Source organism: Alnus glutinosa, chromosome 1 (assembly GCF_958979055.1).
Source record: "Alnus glutinosa chromosome 1, dhAlnGlut1.1, whole genome shotgun sequence".
Taxonomy (NCBI): Eukaryota; Viridiplantae; Streptophyta; class Magnoliopsida; order Fagales; family Betulaceae; genus Alnus; species Alnus glutinosa.
Genome location: NC_084886.1, coordinates 12,546,066 through 12,566,327, shown reverse-complemented (window position 1 = coordinate 12,566,327; position 20,262 = coordinate 12,546,066). Strand labels below are relative to the sequence as shown.

At 33.0% G+C, this 20,262-nt stretch overlaps 2 protein-coding genes across 2 annotated transcripts; both read left to right on the top strand.

Annotated features, from left to right (window-relative positions):
* The first annotated feature begins 11,881 nt into the window (after positions 1-11,881).
* LOC133873139 (transcription factor MYB48) lies at positions 11,882-13,513 on the top strand. The gene is made up of 3 exons (XM_062310871.1): positions 11,882-12,212; positions 12,476-12,605; positions 12,686-13,513. Exons 1-3 carry the CDS (start codon positions 12,056-12,058, stop codon positions 13,185-13,187), a joined length of 789 nt encoding a protein of 262 aa, XP_062166855.1. The 5' UTR covers positions 11,882-12,055; the 3' UTR covers positions 13,188-13,513.
* A 3,171-nt stretch (positions 13,514-16,684) lies between these two features.
* On the top strand, positions 16,685-18,695 carry LOC133873131 (putative pentatricopeptide repeat-containing protein At3g49142). The gene has a single exon (XM_062310859.1). The coding sequence runs from the start codon at positions 16,690-16,692 to the stop codon at positions 18,598-18,600; it is 1,911 nt and encodes a 636-aa protein (XP_062166843.1). The 5' UTR covers positions 16,685-16,689; the 3' UTR covers positions 18,601-18,695.
* Positions 18,696-20,262: the final 1,567 nt, after the last annotated feature.

The window sequence follows — 20,262 nt, the reverse complement described above, 5'->3', positions numbered from 1 at the left end:
TTTAGTGAAATGATTTTATGCCTTCAGCAAAATGATAAAGTGTTTACAAAATAATGCTTTCATAAAATGTTACAACGATTTCCACAAAGCCATTCTATGTATGTTTTTGAGCAGTGACGAAGCTTGGGGCTTGTGTGGGCCATGGCCTCCTCCACCCCAAAAAAAAAAAAAGAAAAAAAAATTATTGTTAAAGAAAATTTTACTCTTCAAATTTGCTTATAAAAAAATAATAATAATAATAATTAAATGTTTTTTTTTTTTTTCCAAACTTTAGTCCCTCAAAAAAATTTAGTACAGTCTAGTGTCCGTTGTTTATGAATGAATTAAGAAATGTCCTTGGAATCACGTATCAGCCCTAACTTATTTATTTACTGAGTCGTAAACTCATCATTCCACCTCTAAACATGGTAATTTATAAAGGCAGGTTAGAGCAATATTATACAACATGGTAATTCGTGTGTGTGTGTATATATATATATGATGTAATAAAAAAGTTGTAAATTTAACTGTTGTTCAAGCTCATGGTTTTATATATTTCCATGAGAAATGATAGAATAATATATTAAAGGTTAAAGGGTAAGAGTAGCGTGCCCAAATATTAATTTGTATGTATTAGGAATAATTATATGGGGTATACATTAGGAAACCATATCAATCCAAAAGCTTAACCTAATAAATTTAAGTCCAATTGTATTACATTAACTACTCATTTGTATGACATATATATACCTTTTATTTTATTTCCCAGGTGTTCTCCTGGAATGGCATAGATATAATTAAATGAAATAAATACAAATGTAATTTATATACAAAATAAATACCTTTTATTTTAAAATGAAAGGTATTTAAAGAGATTTGAAAAAGTACATGAAAAAAAATAATAATAAATAAACTAAGCATTTATAATGCCCAACTCACATCAAACTATTGCTTTAAAGTAAGCAATACTCCCAAATAGGCGCTAGTGGCGTACTTTAGCACGAATCATTGGAGTTCGGAGTGATCAAATCATGACCGTTAATTTTTTTGGACTGTCGTGATTATACGATCTGGTGATTTGATCTAGATCGTAGGATACTTCTGAGATAGATCCAATGGTTGGATTTGCTTGACCGTTATTAAAGTCAACTGTAAGATTAAATTAAGTTTAGTCTAAAGGCTAAAATTAAATAATCATTACTAATAATTATGATCTAACGATTATAATTAAATAATCATTAATTATAAATTTAATCTAATGGTCAAGATTAATTTCTTGTTAATATCGGATTGTCATATTTTAATACTTGTTGAATTTGCATTTATTTTCTGCTAATTACAAAATTACATGTATGTTAATAAATAAATAAAAATTAAATCTGCTAAATTGAATTATATATAGTCCATTACAGACCAATTTAAGACATAATTATTTTTTTTTCTTATTCTGTCCCTCTCAAAATTCTTTTGAAGCTTTAAAAATTAAAATTTGTATCTCCCTCTCACTGTCTTTGCTAGAATAGAAATTCTGAGGGTGTTCTGGTTAATTTGGTTTTGTTTTATGCAAAACGCTTTCAAAGGTTTTTCTGAGTTCCATTGTATTTTAGAAAAACATTTCCGATAACTCCTTACATATCAATGAAACAAAACATGCATAATCGAATGGAAAAATAAAGACAAATAGCGGAATAATAAAATAAGAACACAAGAAATTTTATGTGGTTCGTTCTATGACCTATACCCACGGGATAAAGTCCAAAGGATTATATTTTACTTTTATTCCTTGATGAGTTTACAATACAAAATGCTCTATTTATAAAGGTTACAAATTAAATATAATCCTAATCAAATATCTTAATTTAGGATGATTCAATATCATCAAATCCCTAAATTCAAGTCAATCTAATCTTTATCAAAGACAATACAATTCTCATAAAATTCTTAACTTCATAGTAATCTAAATATACTCTAATAATCAATTCATCGGAATTGATAGGGGTACGTAAATAACTTCTTATAAAAAAAAAAAAAAAGAAATTGAGTTTGAAACATACCTTAAGGAGCATTTAATTTTCTGTTTTAGATTTCTCCACTAGCACTTAGAGTCCACGATAATGTCAGTCACAATATATCAAAGCACAATAATTGTTGATATATGCTTAAAGGTGGTGAAAATGATATTTTCAGGTGAATGATATTTTCAGGTGGTGAAAATGATATAAGAAGAAGAAGAAGAAGAAGTGATTAGTCACACCAATTTATTAGTGATTAGTCACACACCTGAGAGAAGATTTATTCCCGAATTGATTTTTATCAGTCGAAATGTAACATGAATTTCCATGCACACATGCATTGTCAAAGACTCCCATAAATTGTTTAATTATTAATACATTTTGAGTGGTCTCTATTTATGGGTAAAACTGATATCCTAATTATAATGACCAATAATGACATGGTGTGTTAGATAAAAAGGATCGGATCCTCTATAGGTGGATTGTTTTAATTACATGTAATTCAGATAGTTTCATAGAAAAGGGATTGCGGGGTAGGCGAGTCTAACTGCCTCATTTTTGTGGTCTTGCCTAAATTATGTGCAATTCATAAAAATAAAAAAAATAAAATAATTGTAGGAGATACTCATCCTAATTTTTGGATATGTGACGGATACCAACATTTTGCAAACTAGGTTACTTTTGAGTTTTGACCATTGGCAACAATTTTTCATTTGAAAATTTATTTAATAGCTTTCATATCCACTAAGACTAATTCTATAACGTTATTTTGTTTCCCTAAAAATGAGCTCGTTTGGCAAAACTTTTTAGTGGGTATTTTTTGTTTTTTTTTTTTTTTAAAAAAAATGTTTTGATTTGATAATGCCTTTTCTTGAAAGGTGAAAGAAATTTTAAGTATTTCTTGAATTATTTGATAATACCTTTTCTTTTTTAATAGAAAGTAGAAGCTTAGACAAAAAGTGTTCCCAAACGGGTTTTCAACCCACTTTTTAGAGTGAAAAATAGTAGGCATACATATATCTATAATTATTTATTAAAATGGAATAACATAATACACTAAGAGTGGGGCCATTTTAAATGAATCAGGTGTAGGTGTTCTTATAAATGGACCTCATGATGAAAGTAAGGTATAAAAATGGTTTTAAAAAGTTAAGAATATTTATCTAAAAACTTGGATTAATGAATTAAATTTGGACCGTTGAAAAAATTATATTGTATATACTGTAGTTTTTTTTTGTAGTATCTAAGCCAAATCCAGAAAGTAGAGTCCTCTAGACATTGAGCCTTTCTTTTCTTTTTTTCTTTTATCTTTTTTTCCTAAGCTATACAAACAGTGAGTTTGGATTTGTAACTTTAAAACATGCAACTTAAAAATAACGATTTTAAAACGTGTGATTTGAAAACACAATTCTTAAAAATTCAGTTAAGCATTTGATAAAATCTCAATTTAACCTTTTAAAATCGTGCGTTTTTAAAAACACACCTCCTTAATTGCCTACGATTCGAAAGCGCATATTTTTTTACGCAATTGTTAAAAAACGCACTCCCAATCTTCACATTAGCGAAACTAAATGAATAAAAATTCAACTAAATGAATAAATGTTTGATGATTATCGATCTTATCCAGGGGTGAGACCAACTGAACAAATTTGAGACCCTATTTGAGTGTTAGATCTGTCATGGGAGCAATTATGGAGCTTTATCCTTTTTCCTGAAAAGAAATAATTAAATAAAGAAAGAAAGCTTGGTGTTGCAGTGACAAGCATATATATATAATGGTGGGATTGATTAATATGGTGAATTGAAGATAGATCATAGATGATGACAAATGTATCTGCCAAAAAGAGGATGATGGCAATATTTGCCTACCCAAACGTGTTGCAGGCATGTTAGAGAAAGAGGATAAACTCAAAGCCCAAAGGGTTGACTGCTTGACCAGAATTGGAGCATAATAATCCTTGATGCTCTCGAGTCAAAAAGCTTAATGAATTGCTCATGCCATTCATTCATGGATAGCAGCTGCTCTCTGGGCTCTATCACACTGATGCACTGCTAATTAAGCGAGAGACATTTTAGGATAAAACAACATTAAAAATGCTATCTCTTGGAGCTTTACTGCTTTTCACTTATATCATACAATTAGTTGGCCGGATTGGTCGGTACATAGTGCCCAACAGCCAAAGCATTGAAGATCATTGAGACGACAACAAGTTTGGTTAGCGCTTTGTTTCTAAAGTTTTTGATGTAGATAGGATACATGTATATGACCTCAATTAGTAGAATAATATACTAGAAGTCCCTAAGGTCCCACTCAAACCCAACTAATCTGGTTACCCCAGCCCACAGGGTCTATCTCTACCCTCGAATGAGATCATCGTCAGAAGGTCCCCCGACTGCCGATCATAGCTTGCCCGATAGATATATGGTAATGATCGAGGCTATTGAACGGAGGGAAATGTATCCCTTCATTAACGGTCTTGCCTATTTAGACTTTGTTCAATAAGAGAATGATTCGTTTGAGCATCTCTCAAAAGAAAGCTATTCATGTGAATAGATTGCCTTCCATATCAGACTCTTGACCTCTGGTCCTTGCTTAATAAAAACCCATTTGTCATAACAAAGGCAGTCCTATAAATAAAGGTGACGAACCCTATTTTGAGGTATGCATAGTTTTTCCTTCCCACTCTCTTGCCTATAATTAGATTCTCTTAAATACCTTACTGACTTAAGCATCAGAGTGTTCTCCACCAGTATCACCAGCGAGTCACTCATATCTGTTCTTGTCTTTGCAGGTCTTCTTACCTGGACTATCGGCTTACAGTTAATTGTACGTACGAATAATAACAATAATCACTTTATTTTGGAAAAAACAAAAATAAAAATAAAAATTGATGATCATTTGGTGTCCCAAAATTTTTAATACAAGTGACTACATATATCAACTATGAGTCTTTAGGTTCAATTGCTCGTCCTAGAATCCTTGAAGTTGGGGGTCATTGTTTGCTAACCACCGAGCTATGAGGTTACAGATGTATGTAACTACTGTTATACCATTTAGACCTATTCCTTGTTATACTTATACGTACATGTCAAGATTTTTTTTTTTTTTTTTTTTTTTTTTTTTTTTTTTTTTTTTTTTTGTTACTACTAAGATTGAGGAATTCTAATTTTCACAAGGTACGTAACAAGTTGAAAAAATGTATTTTAATCTTGCAAAAAAAAAAAGAAGAAGAAGAAGAAGGAGGCAAGAATGGTAAAAGTTAATATAATGACATGCTCGCCATTTCTCCCTTTACCTAATTATCTTGTGTTGCATGCGTTAAAATAAATAAATTGGGCTTATCTCACATCAGGGCGAAAAATGAATGAATTTATAAGCTTCATGGATTCTCTTTCAGCCAACAATTATATAGATGAAGTACCTTTATAAGTCGTGTTTATATATGGCTCATTCTCTCTTATTCATCTTGTTATTTAAAAGAAAAAAGCGTCCCCCCACGTGTGAATTCAAGTCCATATCGTGTGGATTCAAACTCTTTTTTAAAAGTAATGTTAAATATGTAAAATATTTTATTAAAATGAGAGATGAATTTCAAATATTTTATTTTATTAAAATAAGTAATGACATTTAATTTGATACTATATTAAATCACCACTTATTTCAAAAACTAAAATAAATCAGAATTGAGGAATTTATTTTACACTTTCACCCACCTCACGCGTAAACTCAAATTCTTTACTAACAAATGAGACTCAATATATAAAATATTTAATTAAAATGAGATGCGAATTTTGAATACAGAGTTCGAACTTAAGACATTTGTTTTGATGCCATGTTAAATAACATTTTATCTTAAAAATTTAAACTAATACAAAATGACAAATTTATTCTACAATTTCACTCACGTAGAATCAAACTCATATCTTAACGCGTAAAATATTTAATTTAAATAAAAAATAAATGATAGAGATAATATTTAAACTCCTAACATTTACATGGATAAAAAATAGTGCATTTCATCATTTACCTACAACTTTATAGGGTCGGTCGTGCAAAGGGGTAAGTGCTTTTATATATATATGTTGTAAGGGGGAGTTTGTGGTTCAGTCATAATACATGTTTGAAAAGTCGATTTGGATATTATTCCGACGAGTCCTTCTACACATGCACCCTTCATCCTTCCTTGTCACCCATTTATAATAAAAATCAATTTTTTTTTAAGGAAAAGAGGGTGACAAGGGGAATGAAAGACTCATCTCTAGCATTTCCCTATTCAGACACTGGTCAACGCTTAAACTCTCTTACATTATTTTTTTTTTATTTTTTAAAAAAAATTATATGGTAAGGCAATCAATCTTTATAACAAAATTAGGTCCTCAATAGTAAGCAGCATTAACCGTAATTTTATTTATTTATTTTTTTTGTGTGGCATTAATATATAAATGACAGGTACGGTCAAAGGAAATTAAGTTGACCCATTTTGTGATTGGCTACAGCGAGTCATATTCAAACCCCGATCTTTTGGGTTATCTTTTTAATTATTCAATATGTTTTTCATTTCCTTTTAACCGGCCTTGATAGCTACGGTCAACTCCAGGAGACTTTTGAGTCAAAGTTGCAGATCAAAAAGGGTTTATTTTCTGCAGTACAGCCATGAGATCACTAATCCAAATCGATCCAGCTTACCTACCTTCAACAATATCTCAGTTTGCCCTTCAATTCTTCATTTTTATTTTTTTTGATTGATTATAAAGACAGGAGTAACTTTTTTAGTGTATGTTCTTAATCCTGGGTTGTCGTCCACTCTTTTGTATGGCCTCCATCTCCATGTGCGTCACGGCATCACACTTTACATGCCATTTTTTTTTTTGTCTCACTTGTCATACTAGCAAAAAATGGACCATACGAATAATATGTAATGAAAAAAAAAAGTTGTATGTTAATGTTAAACTGCCATTTATCTTAGAAGTTTAAGGTAATAAAAAATGATAAATTTAAACATTTAATTAATATTTTAACAATTATTACATTATTAATTATGTCCCCGTCATTCATTAATGTAACAATAATTTGGACAGCTAGGCTTCATTTGGTTTGACATAAAGTATTTGTTGGAAATTATTTTTTGTATTTTTTAGTGTTTGATGTGACTAACCGAAAATGATGATTAAAAGAAAAGTTTCTTTAATCTTCAAAAAAATGATTTCTATTTTTAATATTGTAAACTATTTTTTGAGTTTGATTAAGCTTCTCATTCTTGTACATATTCTCTCTCACTATTTATTCTTCTCCGCCTCCAGAGGTTGCTAGAGATCGCTGGCCGCTACTGGAATTTGCCACCAAAGTTCGCCGGAAGTTACTGGTTGTTTTTGGCATATATGTCTGTATATTTGTATGTATGTCTGTAATCCATGAACTGTCAACAACCGTTTGATATGGGATAAGGTACAAGCTTTTTTAATATATATATATATTCGATGGATCTACAGCTTATATAGGATAAGGTCCAAGCTTTGTTAATCTATATTCGATGGATCTACAGCTTATATATAGTATAAGCTGTGTCTTTTCCATAATTATATACATATATATATATATATATATATATATATATATATATACATTCACTTATCTTTTGAGAAGTACAGAGAAATTTTCTCAAAAAACAGTAAAATAATGAATATTAGAGAATATGTACCTATAAGATATGAAAGAAAGTTGGTTTTTCGTAGAATATATGAAATGTTTTGTATTACTAAAATCCTAGTGTACGTACGTATGAATATAGTGTAAATATTCACCAATGTTCTTCTTTTTTAATAATGAAAATTTTTAACGTTCTTTGTTACAAGAAACGATGAAAAATTGTAAACCATTTTATGTCGTTAATTTTGTTAAACTGGCGTGTACAAAATTTAATTTTTTTTGTCGATTACAATAAGGTAGATCGATCAGGCATAAATATTTACTATTAGGGTAAAATTTTAGTCGATTACTATCATGCATGGATCCCAAAAGCATCAAGGAATTAAGCTGTGGGAAAATTTTCTAATTGGGCCAAAATCTTTTCACTGGATTCTTTTCTAGCTGAGATGATAAAATCGATCTTCACCATTGCCATTGAAGCAAATCTTATAACCATGTAGTTGCATGTTATTCTTATCTTGAGCTTAGATATTGTTATATTTTTTAATATCCTGTAATCGTGCATATATGCATGCTATTTCTGGGGTTATATCTTTGTTTTATCCCGAATAAGAAAAGGTTATAAATTGCCACTTAGCATGTTAATTATTGGCTATTAAAAAGTTTGCTAGTAAAAAGGTAAATTAATTAACCAGCGAAATGCCAGCCAAGGACTGCCTGTACAACAACTGGTCGGACAGATTTTGCCCGTACGTATGCTAGCTTCACCTTTACTGTGTGAAGATAAAGCAGCTTTAGTTTAAGAGATTTTGGTGAAAATGCTTTCTTACGTTGTTGATTCGGTAGAAGCTAAGATAGATGGCATAACCGCGTATCAAGGAGACACACTTTTTTCAATCAAACTAAAGCCAACAAAATACGATTTTATGGCCTTCAAATTTTCATGCAAAATAAAGGACATGCATTTCATTTATTAATATTGTAAACCATTAGTAATTGACATTTATTTTTAGAGCATGCGATTTTACGTGCATTTTAAAAAAAAAAAATGCAAGAATCACATGTTATGCTAATCTTACTAAAAATATATATAAAAAAAAAAATCATATACTCTAATAATAAATGTCAGTTTAATAAACTAAATTAAAAAAATTACTTACCACTTGTATTTATCCATTCGTATTATTGGGATTCTTCCAACTCCAAGGAATAAAGAAAAAATTAGTGGGCATGTTTTAGGAGGTTTTTTTTAAAAAAAATCACATGGACCAATAGTGCAATTTTTTCTATTTTATGTTTTGAATTATTTGTTAATTTATCAAAAGAACATAAATCAAAAACACACACAAAAAAAAAAAAAAAAAAAAAAAAAAAAAAAAAAAAAAACTTGACCAGTGACCACATATGTTTTCAATTATTCACACCAAAAGTTCTCTTTATTGAAGCCGATTTAATAATAACAGATAGATTATAAATTAGACTAAGTTTGCAATAGAATGAGCAATAATTAATTAGAGCCAAACAACTATTATAGATTCCATATTAATTTTTTTTTTTTTGAAATAATAGATTCCATATTAATTATTCTTGCAGTAACGATCAAATTTCATCATTTTTCATTAAAACAGATCTTATATGTAGATCTAATCCTATAATTAAGATTTTGTAATCATACTAATTCTAATATAATTTCTATTTCCATCGTTATAAACAACTGAAAGTAACACAACAAAGATTGGGTCGGCTTCCTAGTGGCATTCTGACTCAACATAAAAATCTAACAGAAAAAACATATAATATATATTTCTAGTGCACAGACTCGGCCGAGTTAGAACCGAGTCAAAAATTCTGATCCCAACAAATCATGTGAATCTACATTATTGAGTTAACACGGATGGAAAAAGAAGAAAATATTTCTAGAAACTTATGACGTGGCACAGCATCCCCTTCCAATTAACATAAAACAAAAGAGAAACTAGATTATTAATAAATGCCGCTCGTAACCCCACAAACCCCATCCCAATCTCCTCTGAAAAGACTTGCAAAAAGAAAACAACAAAAAAAAAAAAAGTATAGAATAAGGAGGCACGAGATCTTCTTCTATCTTGCGTACCTTTGAGCGTACACTTAATCTGCTTAGCTGTTAAACAAGGTTGTTTAGTACGAGTATTTTAATTATCTCACTTTCTTTTGTTTATCCGTTCTAAACACGGGTTTAGGGATAATTTAATTGATGAAATTAAACAAATCGATAGAATGGGCCATGAGAGTACGAAGCCTCCGTGCAATTAGGTCGGAGATGGTTCCGAAAGAAAAATAATTATAATAATTGCAAAGAATATTGAGGAGGTTTATATGGGGACACATGTGCAAGAAGACAAAGGGCAAATGGCCCAAAAGGGGTCTCTAATCTTTTCTTAATTTTGAATTTAAAGCCCCAAATATGACTGGTCAAGCTACTTAATTGAATTGCTCCAAGGTTTTACCCTTTCAAAGGGGGCCTTGTACAGTAGATAATTAATAACCAACCTAAATTTCAAGGTAATTAAAACAGGCTAAATCCAAAAATCATAATGCTTATCATACATATCTTTTTGGAGATCTCCTTCTTTTTCAAAATCAATTTTTATTTTTTTTGTTGATCGCTTTAAGGGTTTGGTCTTTGGACGTGGCCGAAACACTCCTCGACCGGCCGTAAGGGGTAGCCAAAACCACCCCAGGCCTAACAAGAGTGGCTCAAGCCACTCTTTTTTTTTCAATTTTTTTTTTTAAAAAAAAAAATAAATAAAGTTTTTAAAGTTTTATTTTTTATTATTATTTTAGTTTTCTAATTTTTTTTTTTTTAACTTTTAATGAGGCATAAGAATACATGCATGCCTGCTCTTTAAGCCTAGTGATGTGAACTTCAGTCAGTTGTTAGATGAAAGTTAGATTTTTTTTATTTTTTATTTTTTTAAAAAAATGCTGACTTCAAAACTTGATGAATACTGCCACATCAACCCAGTAGAATAAGAATCGAGCAAATCAAAAATCAAAATAAACTCAGAAACATGCATAATAATAGGACTTCTTTTGTGCAAGGCCACATAGTTTAAGAACCTGTTCTTTTTATAAAAAATTAAAAAAAAATAATAAAAAAATAAAAAAATAAAAAGGTTAAAAATCCACCATTTAATTAATATATATTGCTGCCGGAGGTGTACTCTTCAGTTCCAAAATAAGTGACGAAAAGCATATGATATGAGTCATCAGTCATCACATCGGATGCTCTTACGTAAGAGTTTCTGGAAGCGCACATATTTTACAGTAGTAATATTAACAATTTTTTTTTTTTATCAGTGCTGAATCTGGTCCTAAAAAGAAAACGAGAGATCTGAGCTCCATAGTTAGATCGGCGATTTTGCTTCAACGGCGTAATCAAACTTACTGGTGATGCCGCGTACCATCATCCCTACGCGTTTATCATTCAATGGTGGACCGTGTAAGGTATAAAATTCCTAATGCCCAAAACGCAGCATTACCTCACCAAACCACCGAGCTTTCTGTTCGACTTGACTCTTCCGGCCTTTTCTGCACGTTTCTTTTTTTAAAAAAAATAAAAAATAATTCAGACAGTAAATAGAAATGAATTTGTGTTTGAATATGGAAGCTCAAGAGGTAGATCGAGCAAGGAAAATCCATAGCAGTGCCGCCCCTAGCTAGGCTGCAATGGATAGAGGCTTAATTCGTTTCCAACACTATGACCGAAAGGCGACGCGTGCCCCTATGTTACGTGCCAAAATCGTCAATACCCTCAATATTTTAATACCCCAATACCCAAAAATGGCATCCAACAAAAATTTCTATTTGAATTAATTACATTTTAATCGAGATTTCATGTATCGGCGTCCTTAAGAAGTAAGCAAATAGAACAGCTGGGGAAAACCCATTGGTGTTGTCGTATTTTTCCGAGTTAAAAAAACCCACCACCCACTCATATTTGATGGTCCCATTTTAATTTCTATAATGTCTAGATGCATAAGCACTACCCATACGTGGCCTAATGCGATGAGATTCCTGTTTCTCTTTTGTCTTACTTTAGCATCAACGTATTTACTTGAGCATGTCACCCAATCCGTGAGCAGATATTTGGATCCCTCAAATGACACCCCCCGCGTATGCAGATGATAAAAATCAAGAGAAAAAAGAAAAGTGGGCGAGGGTATTTTGGGCACTTCAATGGCAATGTTATATAGATCACCCGTACCTTGAACAGTGATTGAAAATGACTTCAATTAATTGACTGATGGAATGAAGCAAAGGGGTTTGGAGCATATATAAATATGCCACAAGCACTAACCCAAAGCGCCATAGAATTTGGAAGACAAACATTACAAAGCGTCATATACACAAAGCTTTTGCTTCTCTTTTTTCTCACATGAATTGGGGTGTCATGGCAGGCCATTTGGGTTGGGGTATAATAGAAGAAGAGGGCTGGAGGAAGGGTCCTTGGACTGCTGAGGAAGATAGATTGCTTATTGAGTATGTCAGGCTGCATGGTGAAGGAAGATGGAACTCTGTTGCTAGGCTTGCAGGTAAGTAATAATATATACTTCACTTCCATTCATATAGATATATATATATACCTCAAATTCTGTCACTTCTCCTCCTACCTTTCTACGTGTATATTGGGTATCTTTTTTTTTGGGAAAAATTCTATCAAGGTAATGATGTCAAGTAAAAAAATAGACAGCCAAGCTAGCTAGTTGTTGCTATTGTAATGCAACTATCTGAGCCTATTTTGCTACCCTTTGGATTGAGAAATAATATATATATTTCTGTGTTTTTGCCTGTGCAGGGTTAAAAAGGAATGGGAAGAGCTGTAGATTGAGGTGGGTGAATTATTTGAGACCAGACCTCAAGAGGGGGCAGATAACCCCTCATGAGGAGAGCATAATTCTAGAGCTGCATGCGAGGTGGGGAAACAGGTAACTTTCTTTAAACCAAGCTTAATGATCTCGAAATTACTGAGCTTAAAAAACTTCTGTACTAAATCACGATTGATCAGGTGGTCCACAATTGCAAGAAGCTTGCCAGGAAGAACTGACAATGAGATCAAGAACTACTGGAGGACCCATTTCAAGAAAAAGGCCAAAGCCCCTTCTGATGCCTCTGAGAAGGCAAAAACTCGCCTGCTGAGGAGGCAACAATTTCATCAGCAGCAGCAACAACAGCAGCAACAGCAGCAGCAGCAACACGAACAGCAACAACTACTACTGAATCAAGTGGACATCAAAAGGATCATGGCCTTGCTCGATGAAAATGACCATAAGGCCACTTCCCTAGTACCTCAAGTGAGGCAAGAAATGGACAGTTCGTTGACCGTGTATCCCAACACATCTGAGGAGCAAAGCTATTTTTACTCCTTGCTCAACAGCAATGTGCCTGAGGCCTCAAACGAGGACATCATATGGGATGGACTGTGGATGGATGACGATGTCCATGGCAATTTCAATGCAGCCAGTGCCACAGCCAAAGCTAGTCTACACAATCTACTTCCCTTCTGTTAAAATTTGACCAGTTTTCAATTTTACTTGCCCTCTATAACAAGTTGTCATCAAATTATGAGAAGGCTCTTAACTAGGAGCTTGCTTCGGTTTGACAAACATGTCTCAAGTACTTCGGGTTGTTAATGATGCAATCCGGGACCAAACCATTATGTATTTTGTCAATAAAACTGGTCCAAAAATGACGCGTGTAACATTTTAACTTCATGTAGGGTTGCTTTACTTGTTGTCCATTATTAGACAAGCTCTTGGGAAACTTTCATATATTAAATATCAGCATTTTTTTTTGGAGTTGTATTGAAATATAGATATAAAATTATATAAGTTAATCTTGATTCGATTCATTTCATTAAATAAATTAGTTTTCTGTTAAAAATTATGAATCCTAGTGGTACGGTGCTGCTAGCTAGTGTTCATCGAGGCTTTACTTGATTAATTCTCTTTTTAAGTACAAGATAAATTCAAAGAAACTAAAGAAAGGCTTCTTTTTTTACGTTCTCAACATTTTTTATTAGTTTGCTTTTCCTTTTTAGCTCATAGTATATATTTTTTAACCAAATGGAGGTAAAAGTATGGTTAAAAGGAAAATTTACAATATAAAAAGAACCAAGTAACACCGGTACGTGTCCTTTAGAATGAAAGTCTTCTTTAATCACATCATGACATTAGTACATTTAAAAAAATAAAAAATAAAAAATTAGGCATATGATTACTGCATACTTTACGCTCGTACAACTCTCATTAGAGCATCCAAGAACAAAAAAAAAAAAAAAAAAACAATTAAGCATATACTACATACTTTTACATCCGTACAACTCATTCTTTTGTGCAGGCTTGACTGCTGTATAAACAAATGTTATCTTGTTTATTCTTTAATTGAATTATTAATCTTGTCTTAAGATTAGCATTAGATTCTCTATGTTGCGGATATCTATAAATATATATTTCAAATCTTGCATGTCTTTTTTTTCTTTCCTGAATCTTCTTTAAAGTTTTTTTTTTTTTTTTTTTTTTTGTTCATTTGAAAGTCCTCATGCTTTAAGCTTATCAACATACATAAATATATAAGAGGAGTATCTATACTGATTGAGTGCTATATCTTTTTTTCTTTTTCCTGCGTGAGTTCTATATCAGTCAATTAAAAAAAAAGGTTCTAAATTATATTGGATTCGTGACAAATGTTATACATGTTATATATTGTTGTCCAGAGAAATATTTAAACATGCAGAGGTTTCTACGATCTAGTGAAAGTAAATGTTCTTTTGGAAGTATCACGCATTAATTTATTTATTTTATTTTTTTTTTGGTGTGTTTTTTATCAGAAACTGCATGCATCTTCATTCATTCAGGAAAAAAAAAAAAAAAAAAAACTGATCTCATAATAAGGATCTAGGACAGACTCCCTAATTACAATATGAGCAATACTCTGCAGAGTATCCTCTAATCAAGTATAGTTAACATTATTAAAAGCTGCCTCTTGGGTGAAAGTATGAGCAGCAGAATTTAAAGTCCTAGAGACAAAATGAAAAGTTGAATAACTACAATAACGCACTTCATGAATGATGCTCTTTATAAAATGACCAATTCAGGAAAAATATGGGAGATTTGAATTGACCCCGGCCTTCACTACTTCCTGAGCATCTCCTTCAAAAATCACTGCAAAAAAAAAAAAAAAAAAAAAAAAACTCACCTCCTTGCAAAATTGCACCGCATACAGTGCCGTCATAGCTTTTGTCATGTTAGGTTCTACCCGAACCTTTTGTGAAACACACCGTGCTCTCAAGATCTCACCATGGCAGTCCCTTGCAATGAACCCCATCCCCTTTCGTCCCTCCTTAGAATTAATGGAAGCATCCCAATTCAATTTCACTATTCCAGGGGGAGGGGGCTACCAAGAAGGTTGATGATGTACCTGGACAATGGCCGGAGACCGGCAACACTGGGGCTAGAGGATCGGTGTTGCTTGCCCTAAATTCATCCAGAGAAGATACAATTTAGAAAGATCTTAGAACAAAGGACTTGCTTTAAATTTCCTCTAAAACCAACAGGAATATTTGAGCGTTATTTTGGATCTTAATTAGCCTCCATCAATCTATTCCCAAAGTTATATTTAAAATCAGTTCCAATATTAAGTGATCAATATATATATACCATCCTTTAGAAGCTAGGTGCTCAAAAAAAAAAATTCTAAAGCACACATTCTTAACCAAAAACAAAAAAAGGGGGGGAAAAATTATATCCTAGAAGGTTTTTGGGTTTCATTAGTATATACGTCCTAATTGGACTTGGAGGCATTATGCTACCGTACCAAATACCAATTCTTTCCGGCCACGAGCAAAAGACAGAGAAAGAAAATGAAGAATATTTATATTAGTATAATCTAATCAGGTCTTTTTTTTCAATAAAGAGAGAATTTCTTACACATAACTAAACAAATGAGGATACGTTCAAGAGATTCAAACTTGGGCTAACAATATGGAATGCATACACACATATCAACTGATCAAGCAATTCAGAAACGTGCCATGCTATCACATATTCAAACCTCAATATAAAGTTGACATGCATTGAGCTTTTTTTTTTTTTTCTTTTCTTTTTTCATATTTTCCTAATTTTGAGTATTCTCTTGAATCAATCAACGTACTGTCGATACTTTCCTTCCTAGTTTTCTGAATGAATCAACCGATTGAAGAAGGATTTTACTTCTGGTATTCATATGCATGCGAATCCATATATATATATAGTTATTTTTATTTATTGTAAGATATAGTTTTCCTACATCCTTTTGTATCTTGTGCTGCGAGCTGAGTATTGAATGTATAAGTTTGGTTCGTTTAATTTTTTTTCGAACACAAGTCGGACTCGATCGAACTTATCATTCAACTAGCTAGATAATATGTTTAAACTTGGTTCAATTATTTTTCGAACGAACTCGAACTTGTTCAGGAGCTCCTCAATTAAATTACGTACTCAGTCCTTATATAAGGTAAATATCGGGAGTGTTTATTTATTTTAAATTTTTATCATTTGAATTAATTGGAGAAATTTTCTCAAATCTTAAATAATCTAATCTTGACGTAATATATGTGTAAGTTTTATAATATGTATATATATATATTCATTATACCCACCAACACATATATATACATACACACAAACACAAACATGTAAACAGATAAACACATATATTTATATCAAGAGGTACAATTCCAATAATTCAAACTATTTTTATCACATTAGAAAAATGATTTTCTCTTATCTTTTAAAATCCTTAAGATGTTTGCGTTACAAAATTAAAAATAATAACTTACAACAAAAAAAAAAAATTAATAATAATAATAATAATACTATAAAACTGCACTTGTTGGACGGAGTTACCCTTTTGTCCTTTCATCGAAACGACACAACCCTTGTCGCTCCCTACAAAAGTGAAATTCCATTTATATCCTGAGCTCTGAATAGCACCCATCTTCATTCTTCACACACCCGCCAAATTCATATCTTCATGCCAACTGTGAAGTCTGTGATGACCACCTCCTCTGCACGCAAGACATTTGCCCTTGTAATCTCCCGTTATTACTCTTCTGCCACTGTGCTCAACACGCCTCTCCATCCCCTCCATTCTCTTCAGTTTGCGATAGACCAACAATCTCTGAGCCTCAGCCTAGAATGCCACGCTCAAATCCTCACTCATGGGCTCGGACAAAACCCTTTCCTCGCCACGAAGCTCATCTCCGTGTACGCTATATGTGGAAGCCCAGCTCGGTCACGGCTCGTTTTTGACTGGGTTGAGCTCAAGAATGTGTACCTATGGAACTCTTTGATTAATGTGTTTGTGAAAAATCGTGTCTATAATGAGGCTTTTGATACATTCCACGAAATGTGCTCTAGTGATGAAATACCGGATGATTATACGCTCGCAACGCTCGCGAAAGCATCCGGCGAGATTGGAGACTCAGTTGCTGGGAAATGGATTCACGGGAAGAGTTTACGAATCGGGTTTGTTTTGGATACGGTTGTTGCGAATTCGTTGATGTCGATGTACTGTAAATGTGGTGAATTTAGTGAATCCCGGAAGTTGTTTGATGAAATGCCGAAAAGAAATTCAAGTTCCTGGAATGTAATAATAGCGGGCTATGCGAACTCCAGGGGTTGCAGTTTTGATGAGGAATTATGGCAGGTAGTAAAATATATGCAGAATGATGGGGTGAAACCCGATGGGTTTACAGTTTCGAGTCTGCTGCCTCTTTGTGGCGGTGATGGTGGGAGATGGGATTATGGGAGGGAGCTTCATTCTTATATTGTGAAGAATGAATTGGATTTGGGTTTGGGGTCAGATGTTCATTTGGGGTGTTGTTTGATTGATATGTACTCAAGGAGTAATAAAGTTGTTGTGGGTAGACGGGTGTTTGACAGAATGAGATGTAGAAATGTTTATGCTTGGACAGCGATGATCAATGGTTATGTGCAGGATGGAGCTTCGGACAAAGCATTGATTCTTTTTCATGAAATGCAGGTGAAAGATGGAATAGAGCCCAACAGAGTGTCACTTGTGAGCATCCTTCCTGCTTGTAGCTCACATGGTGGTTTAATAGGTGGGAAACAAATTCATGGGTTTGCAATCAGAAAGGAATTGTATCATGATGTATCTTTATATAATGCTTTGATTGACATGTATTCCAAGTGCGGGAGCTTGGATTGTGCAAGGAGAGTTTTTGAGGACGATTCCTTTTGTAAAGACGCAATCTCTTGGAGCTCAATAATTTCGGGGTACGGATTACATGGAAGGGGCAAGGAAGCCATCTTTTTGTATGAGAAGATGCTTCAGCATGGGATCAAACCAGACATGATAACAATAGTGGTGGTTCTTTCTGCATGTGTAAGGTCAGGGTTGGTGACTGAAGGCCTCAACATCTATAGCTCAGTAATAAATGTGTATGGAATTAAACCAACAGTTGAAATTTGTGCTTGTGTGGTTGATTTGTTTGGCAGATCAGGCCAGCTAAATCAAGCTTTAGATTTTATTAAATCAATGCCTGTGGAACCTGGTCCAAGTGTTTGGGGGGCTCTTGTTAGTGCCTCTATAATGCACGGGAATTCTGACATCCAAGATCTGGCTTATAGATTTCTTATTCAGCTAGAACCGAAGAACCCCTCGAATTTTATCTCGCTATCAAATTTATATGCTTCTTCGAGGAGATGGGATGTTGTAGCTGAAGTAAGAACGATGATGAAAGAAAGAGGTTTGAGGAAGGCTCCGGGCTGCAGTTGGATTAGCATTAATAGTAGTACTCATTGTTTCTATGTCGCTGATAAAGTACATCCTTGCTCCAATTCAATCTATGAGATGCTTGATTACCTTGTTCCGATAATGAAGGGAGCTAGTCCTTCTTCTGATATTGAATATATGGTATAGATGTGTTGGCATTTGATGGATAAATAGGCTGTTTCATGGATTCCAAGATGTTTTGAGGGGCATCTTGACTGAATTATACAGTGCGGAAGACAGTACTCTGTAATTTATGGATTGGATCTCAGTCACTTGCCTTATGGGCTGAAAGGGTTGAGACATACTCTTGAAAGGCCATGCGATCAGAGGTAGGATTATACGGGCTGGAAAAACTTGTTAATGCTCAACGTAGACCCTTATACCGCAACTTTCAGCTTTAAGTTCAACCCACAGGTCGACTCAAAATAACTATGGGATTGGCAACCACGGACATGTTGCGTATAGAGTTAGAATCGTATCGAGACATTAATATAAGACTATATAAATTAACTTTAACCTGATTTATTTAGTTAAACAGGTCGGACTTTTCATCCCTAACCTACTAATTTTGTACTTGCTTAATGTCGGATTCGCAGGTCGTACAAAAAATTGCCAATCATACTCATGGACAACATATGAAAGATTTTTTATTCCCGTTCATCTTATTCTACCAATTACAAATTTTTCTACGATTTGAATCCTTTTATTTATTTTGCCTTCCACCTAGTTTGAAGGAAATTTGTATCCTTGTAATAATGATTCCAGATCTTAACGTTTGTATTAAGTCACACTTTCGGGGTTTCAAGATTTAGGCCTCGTTTGATTCGCGAAATAAATTCTTTGAATAATTATTTTTTTATTTGGTAGAAACCTATTCCTTGAAATAGTTATTTCATGGGAGAGGAATAGCTATTCCTCTCATTTTTTGAGAGAAATAGTTATTCCTAAAGGAATAAGCAACATTTAAAATAAATAAATAAAATAAAATAAAATTCTTTAATTTTTTCAAACTAAACTTAAAAAATTTAAAAATTTAAAAAAAAATTAAAAAAAAAACAAAAACAAAAACAAAGAATTTAGATCAAATCTATCACCCACAGATCTAAGGTCTAAATGTATATATATATAATTTTAAGATTTGAGTCTTTTTTTTAAACAAAAAAAATATATATATATATATATTATGTGGAGTTTTTTTTAGTAATTTTGGGTCAATTCTAATTGTGGTATATGTATTGTCATCAAACTAAAGAATTGAAATAATTATTTCATTTCACTCTTTTTCATTCTCAGTAATCACTATTCATTTTCCTAATGAAATACTCATTCTGCAATCCAAACGAGGCATTAGCTTGTATTGTAGGTTACATCTTAATTTTGTTCCTTGCAGGAGGATGGTTATGTTAATAAGATCCTGGAATTATGGTATATCCACTGGTATACATTTGTGACCTGAACACCCATACAGAGCCGAAGCTTACCCAATTCTTCCTCTTTTCTTCCCTCGATTAGAATGTCAGCACTCTTTGGTTTTCGCCACCCAACAGGAGTTGCAGTTGCACCACCATCGTTTTCATGAATCCGTCCAAATATTTGATCTCTGAGAGAAAGGAGCACTCAAATGCCCTGCTTCTAAGCCTGGTCTACAACAAAGAGAACCTAATGGAGGAGAGAGCTTCAATAGCGTCTATGGCCATGCTTCCCACTGACATATGTATCAAGGTTTTGCAATGTAGTTGAAGTGGTAGACAAGTTGGGTTATAGCGGCAATGGTGGCTCTGGCTTGTGTATTTGGTAATAGCATTCATT

Excerpts from the sequence above, each read along its gene's own strand:
- LOC133873131 (XM_062310859.1), top strand. The coding sequence starts at position 16,690 with ATGCCAACTGTGAAGTCTGTGATGACCACCTCCTCTGCACGCAAGACA.
- LOC133873139 (XM_062310871.1), top strand. The coding sequence starts at position 12,056 with ATGAATTGGGGTGTCATGGCAGGCCATTTGGGTTGGGGTATAATAGAA. Across the intron at positions 12,213-12,475 it reads CTCTGTTGCTAGGCTTGCAG|GGTTAAAAAGGAATGGGAAG; the intron begins GTAAGTAATAAT and ends TTGCCTGTGCAG. Across the intron at positions 12,606-12,685 it reads CATGCGAGGTGGGGAAACAG|GTGGTCCACAATTGCAAGAA; the intron begins GTAACTTTCTTT and ends ACGATTGATCAG.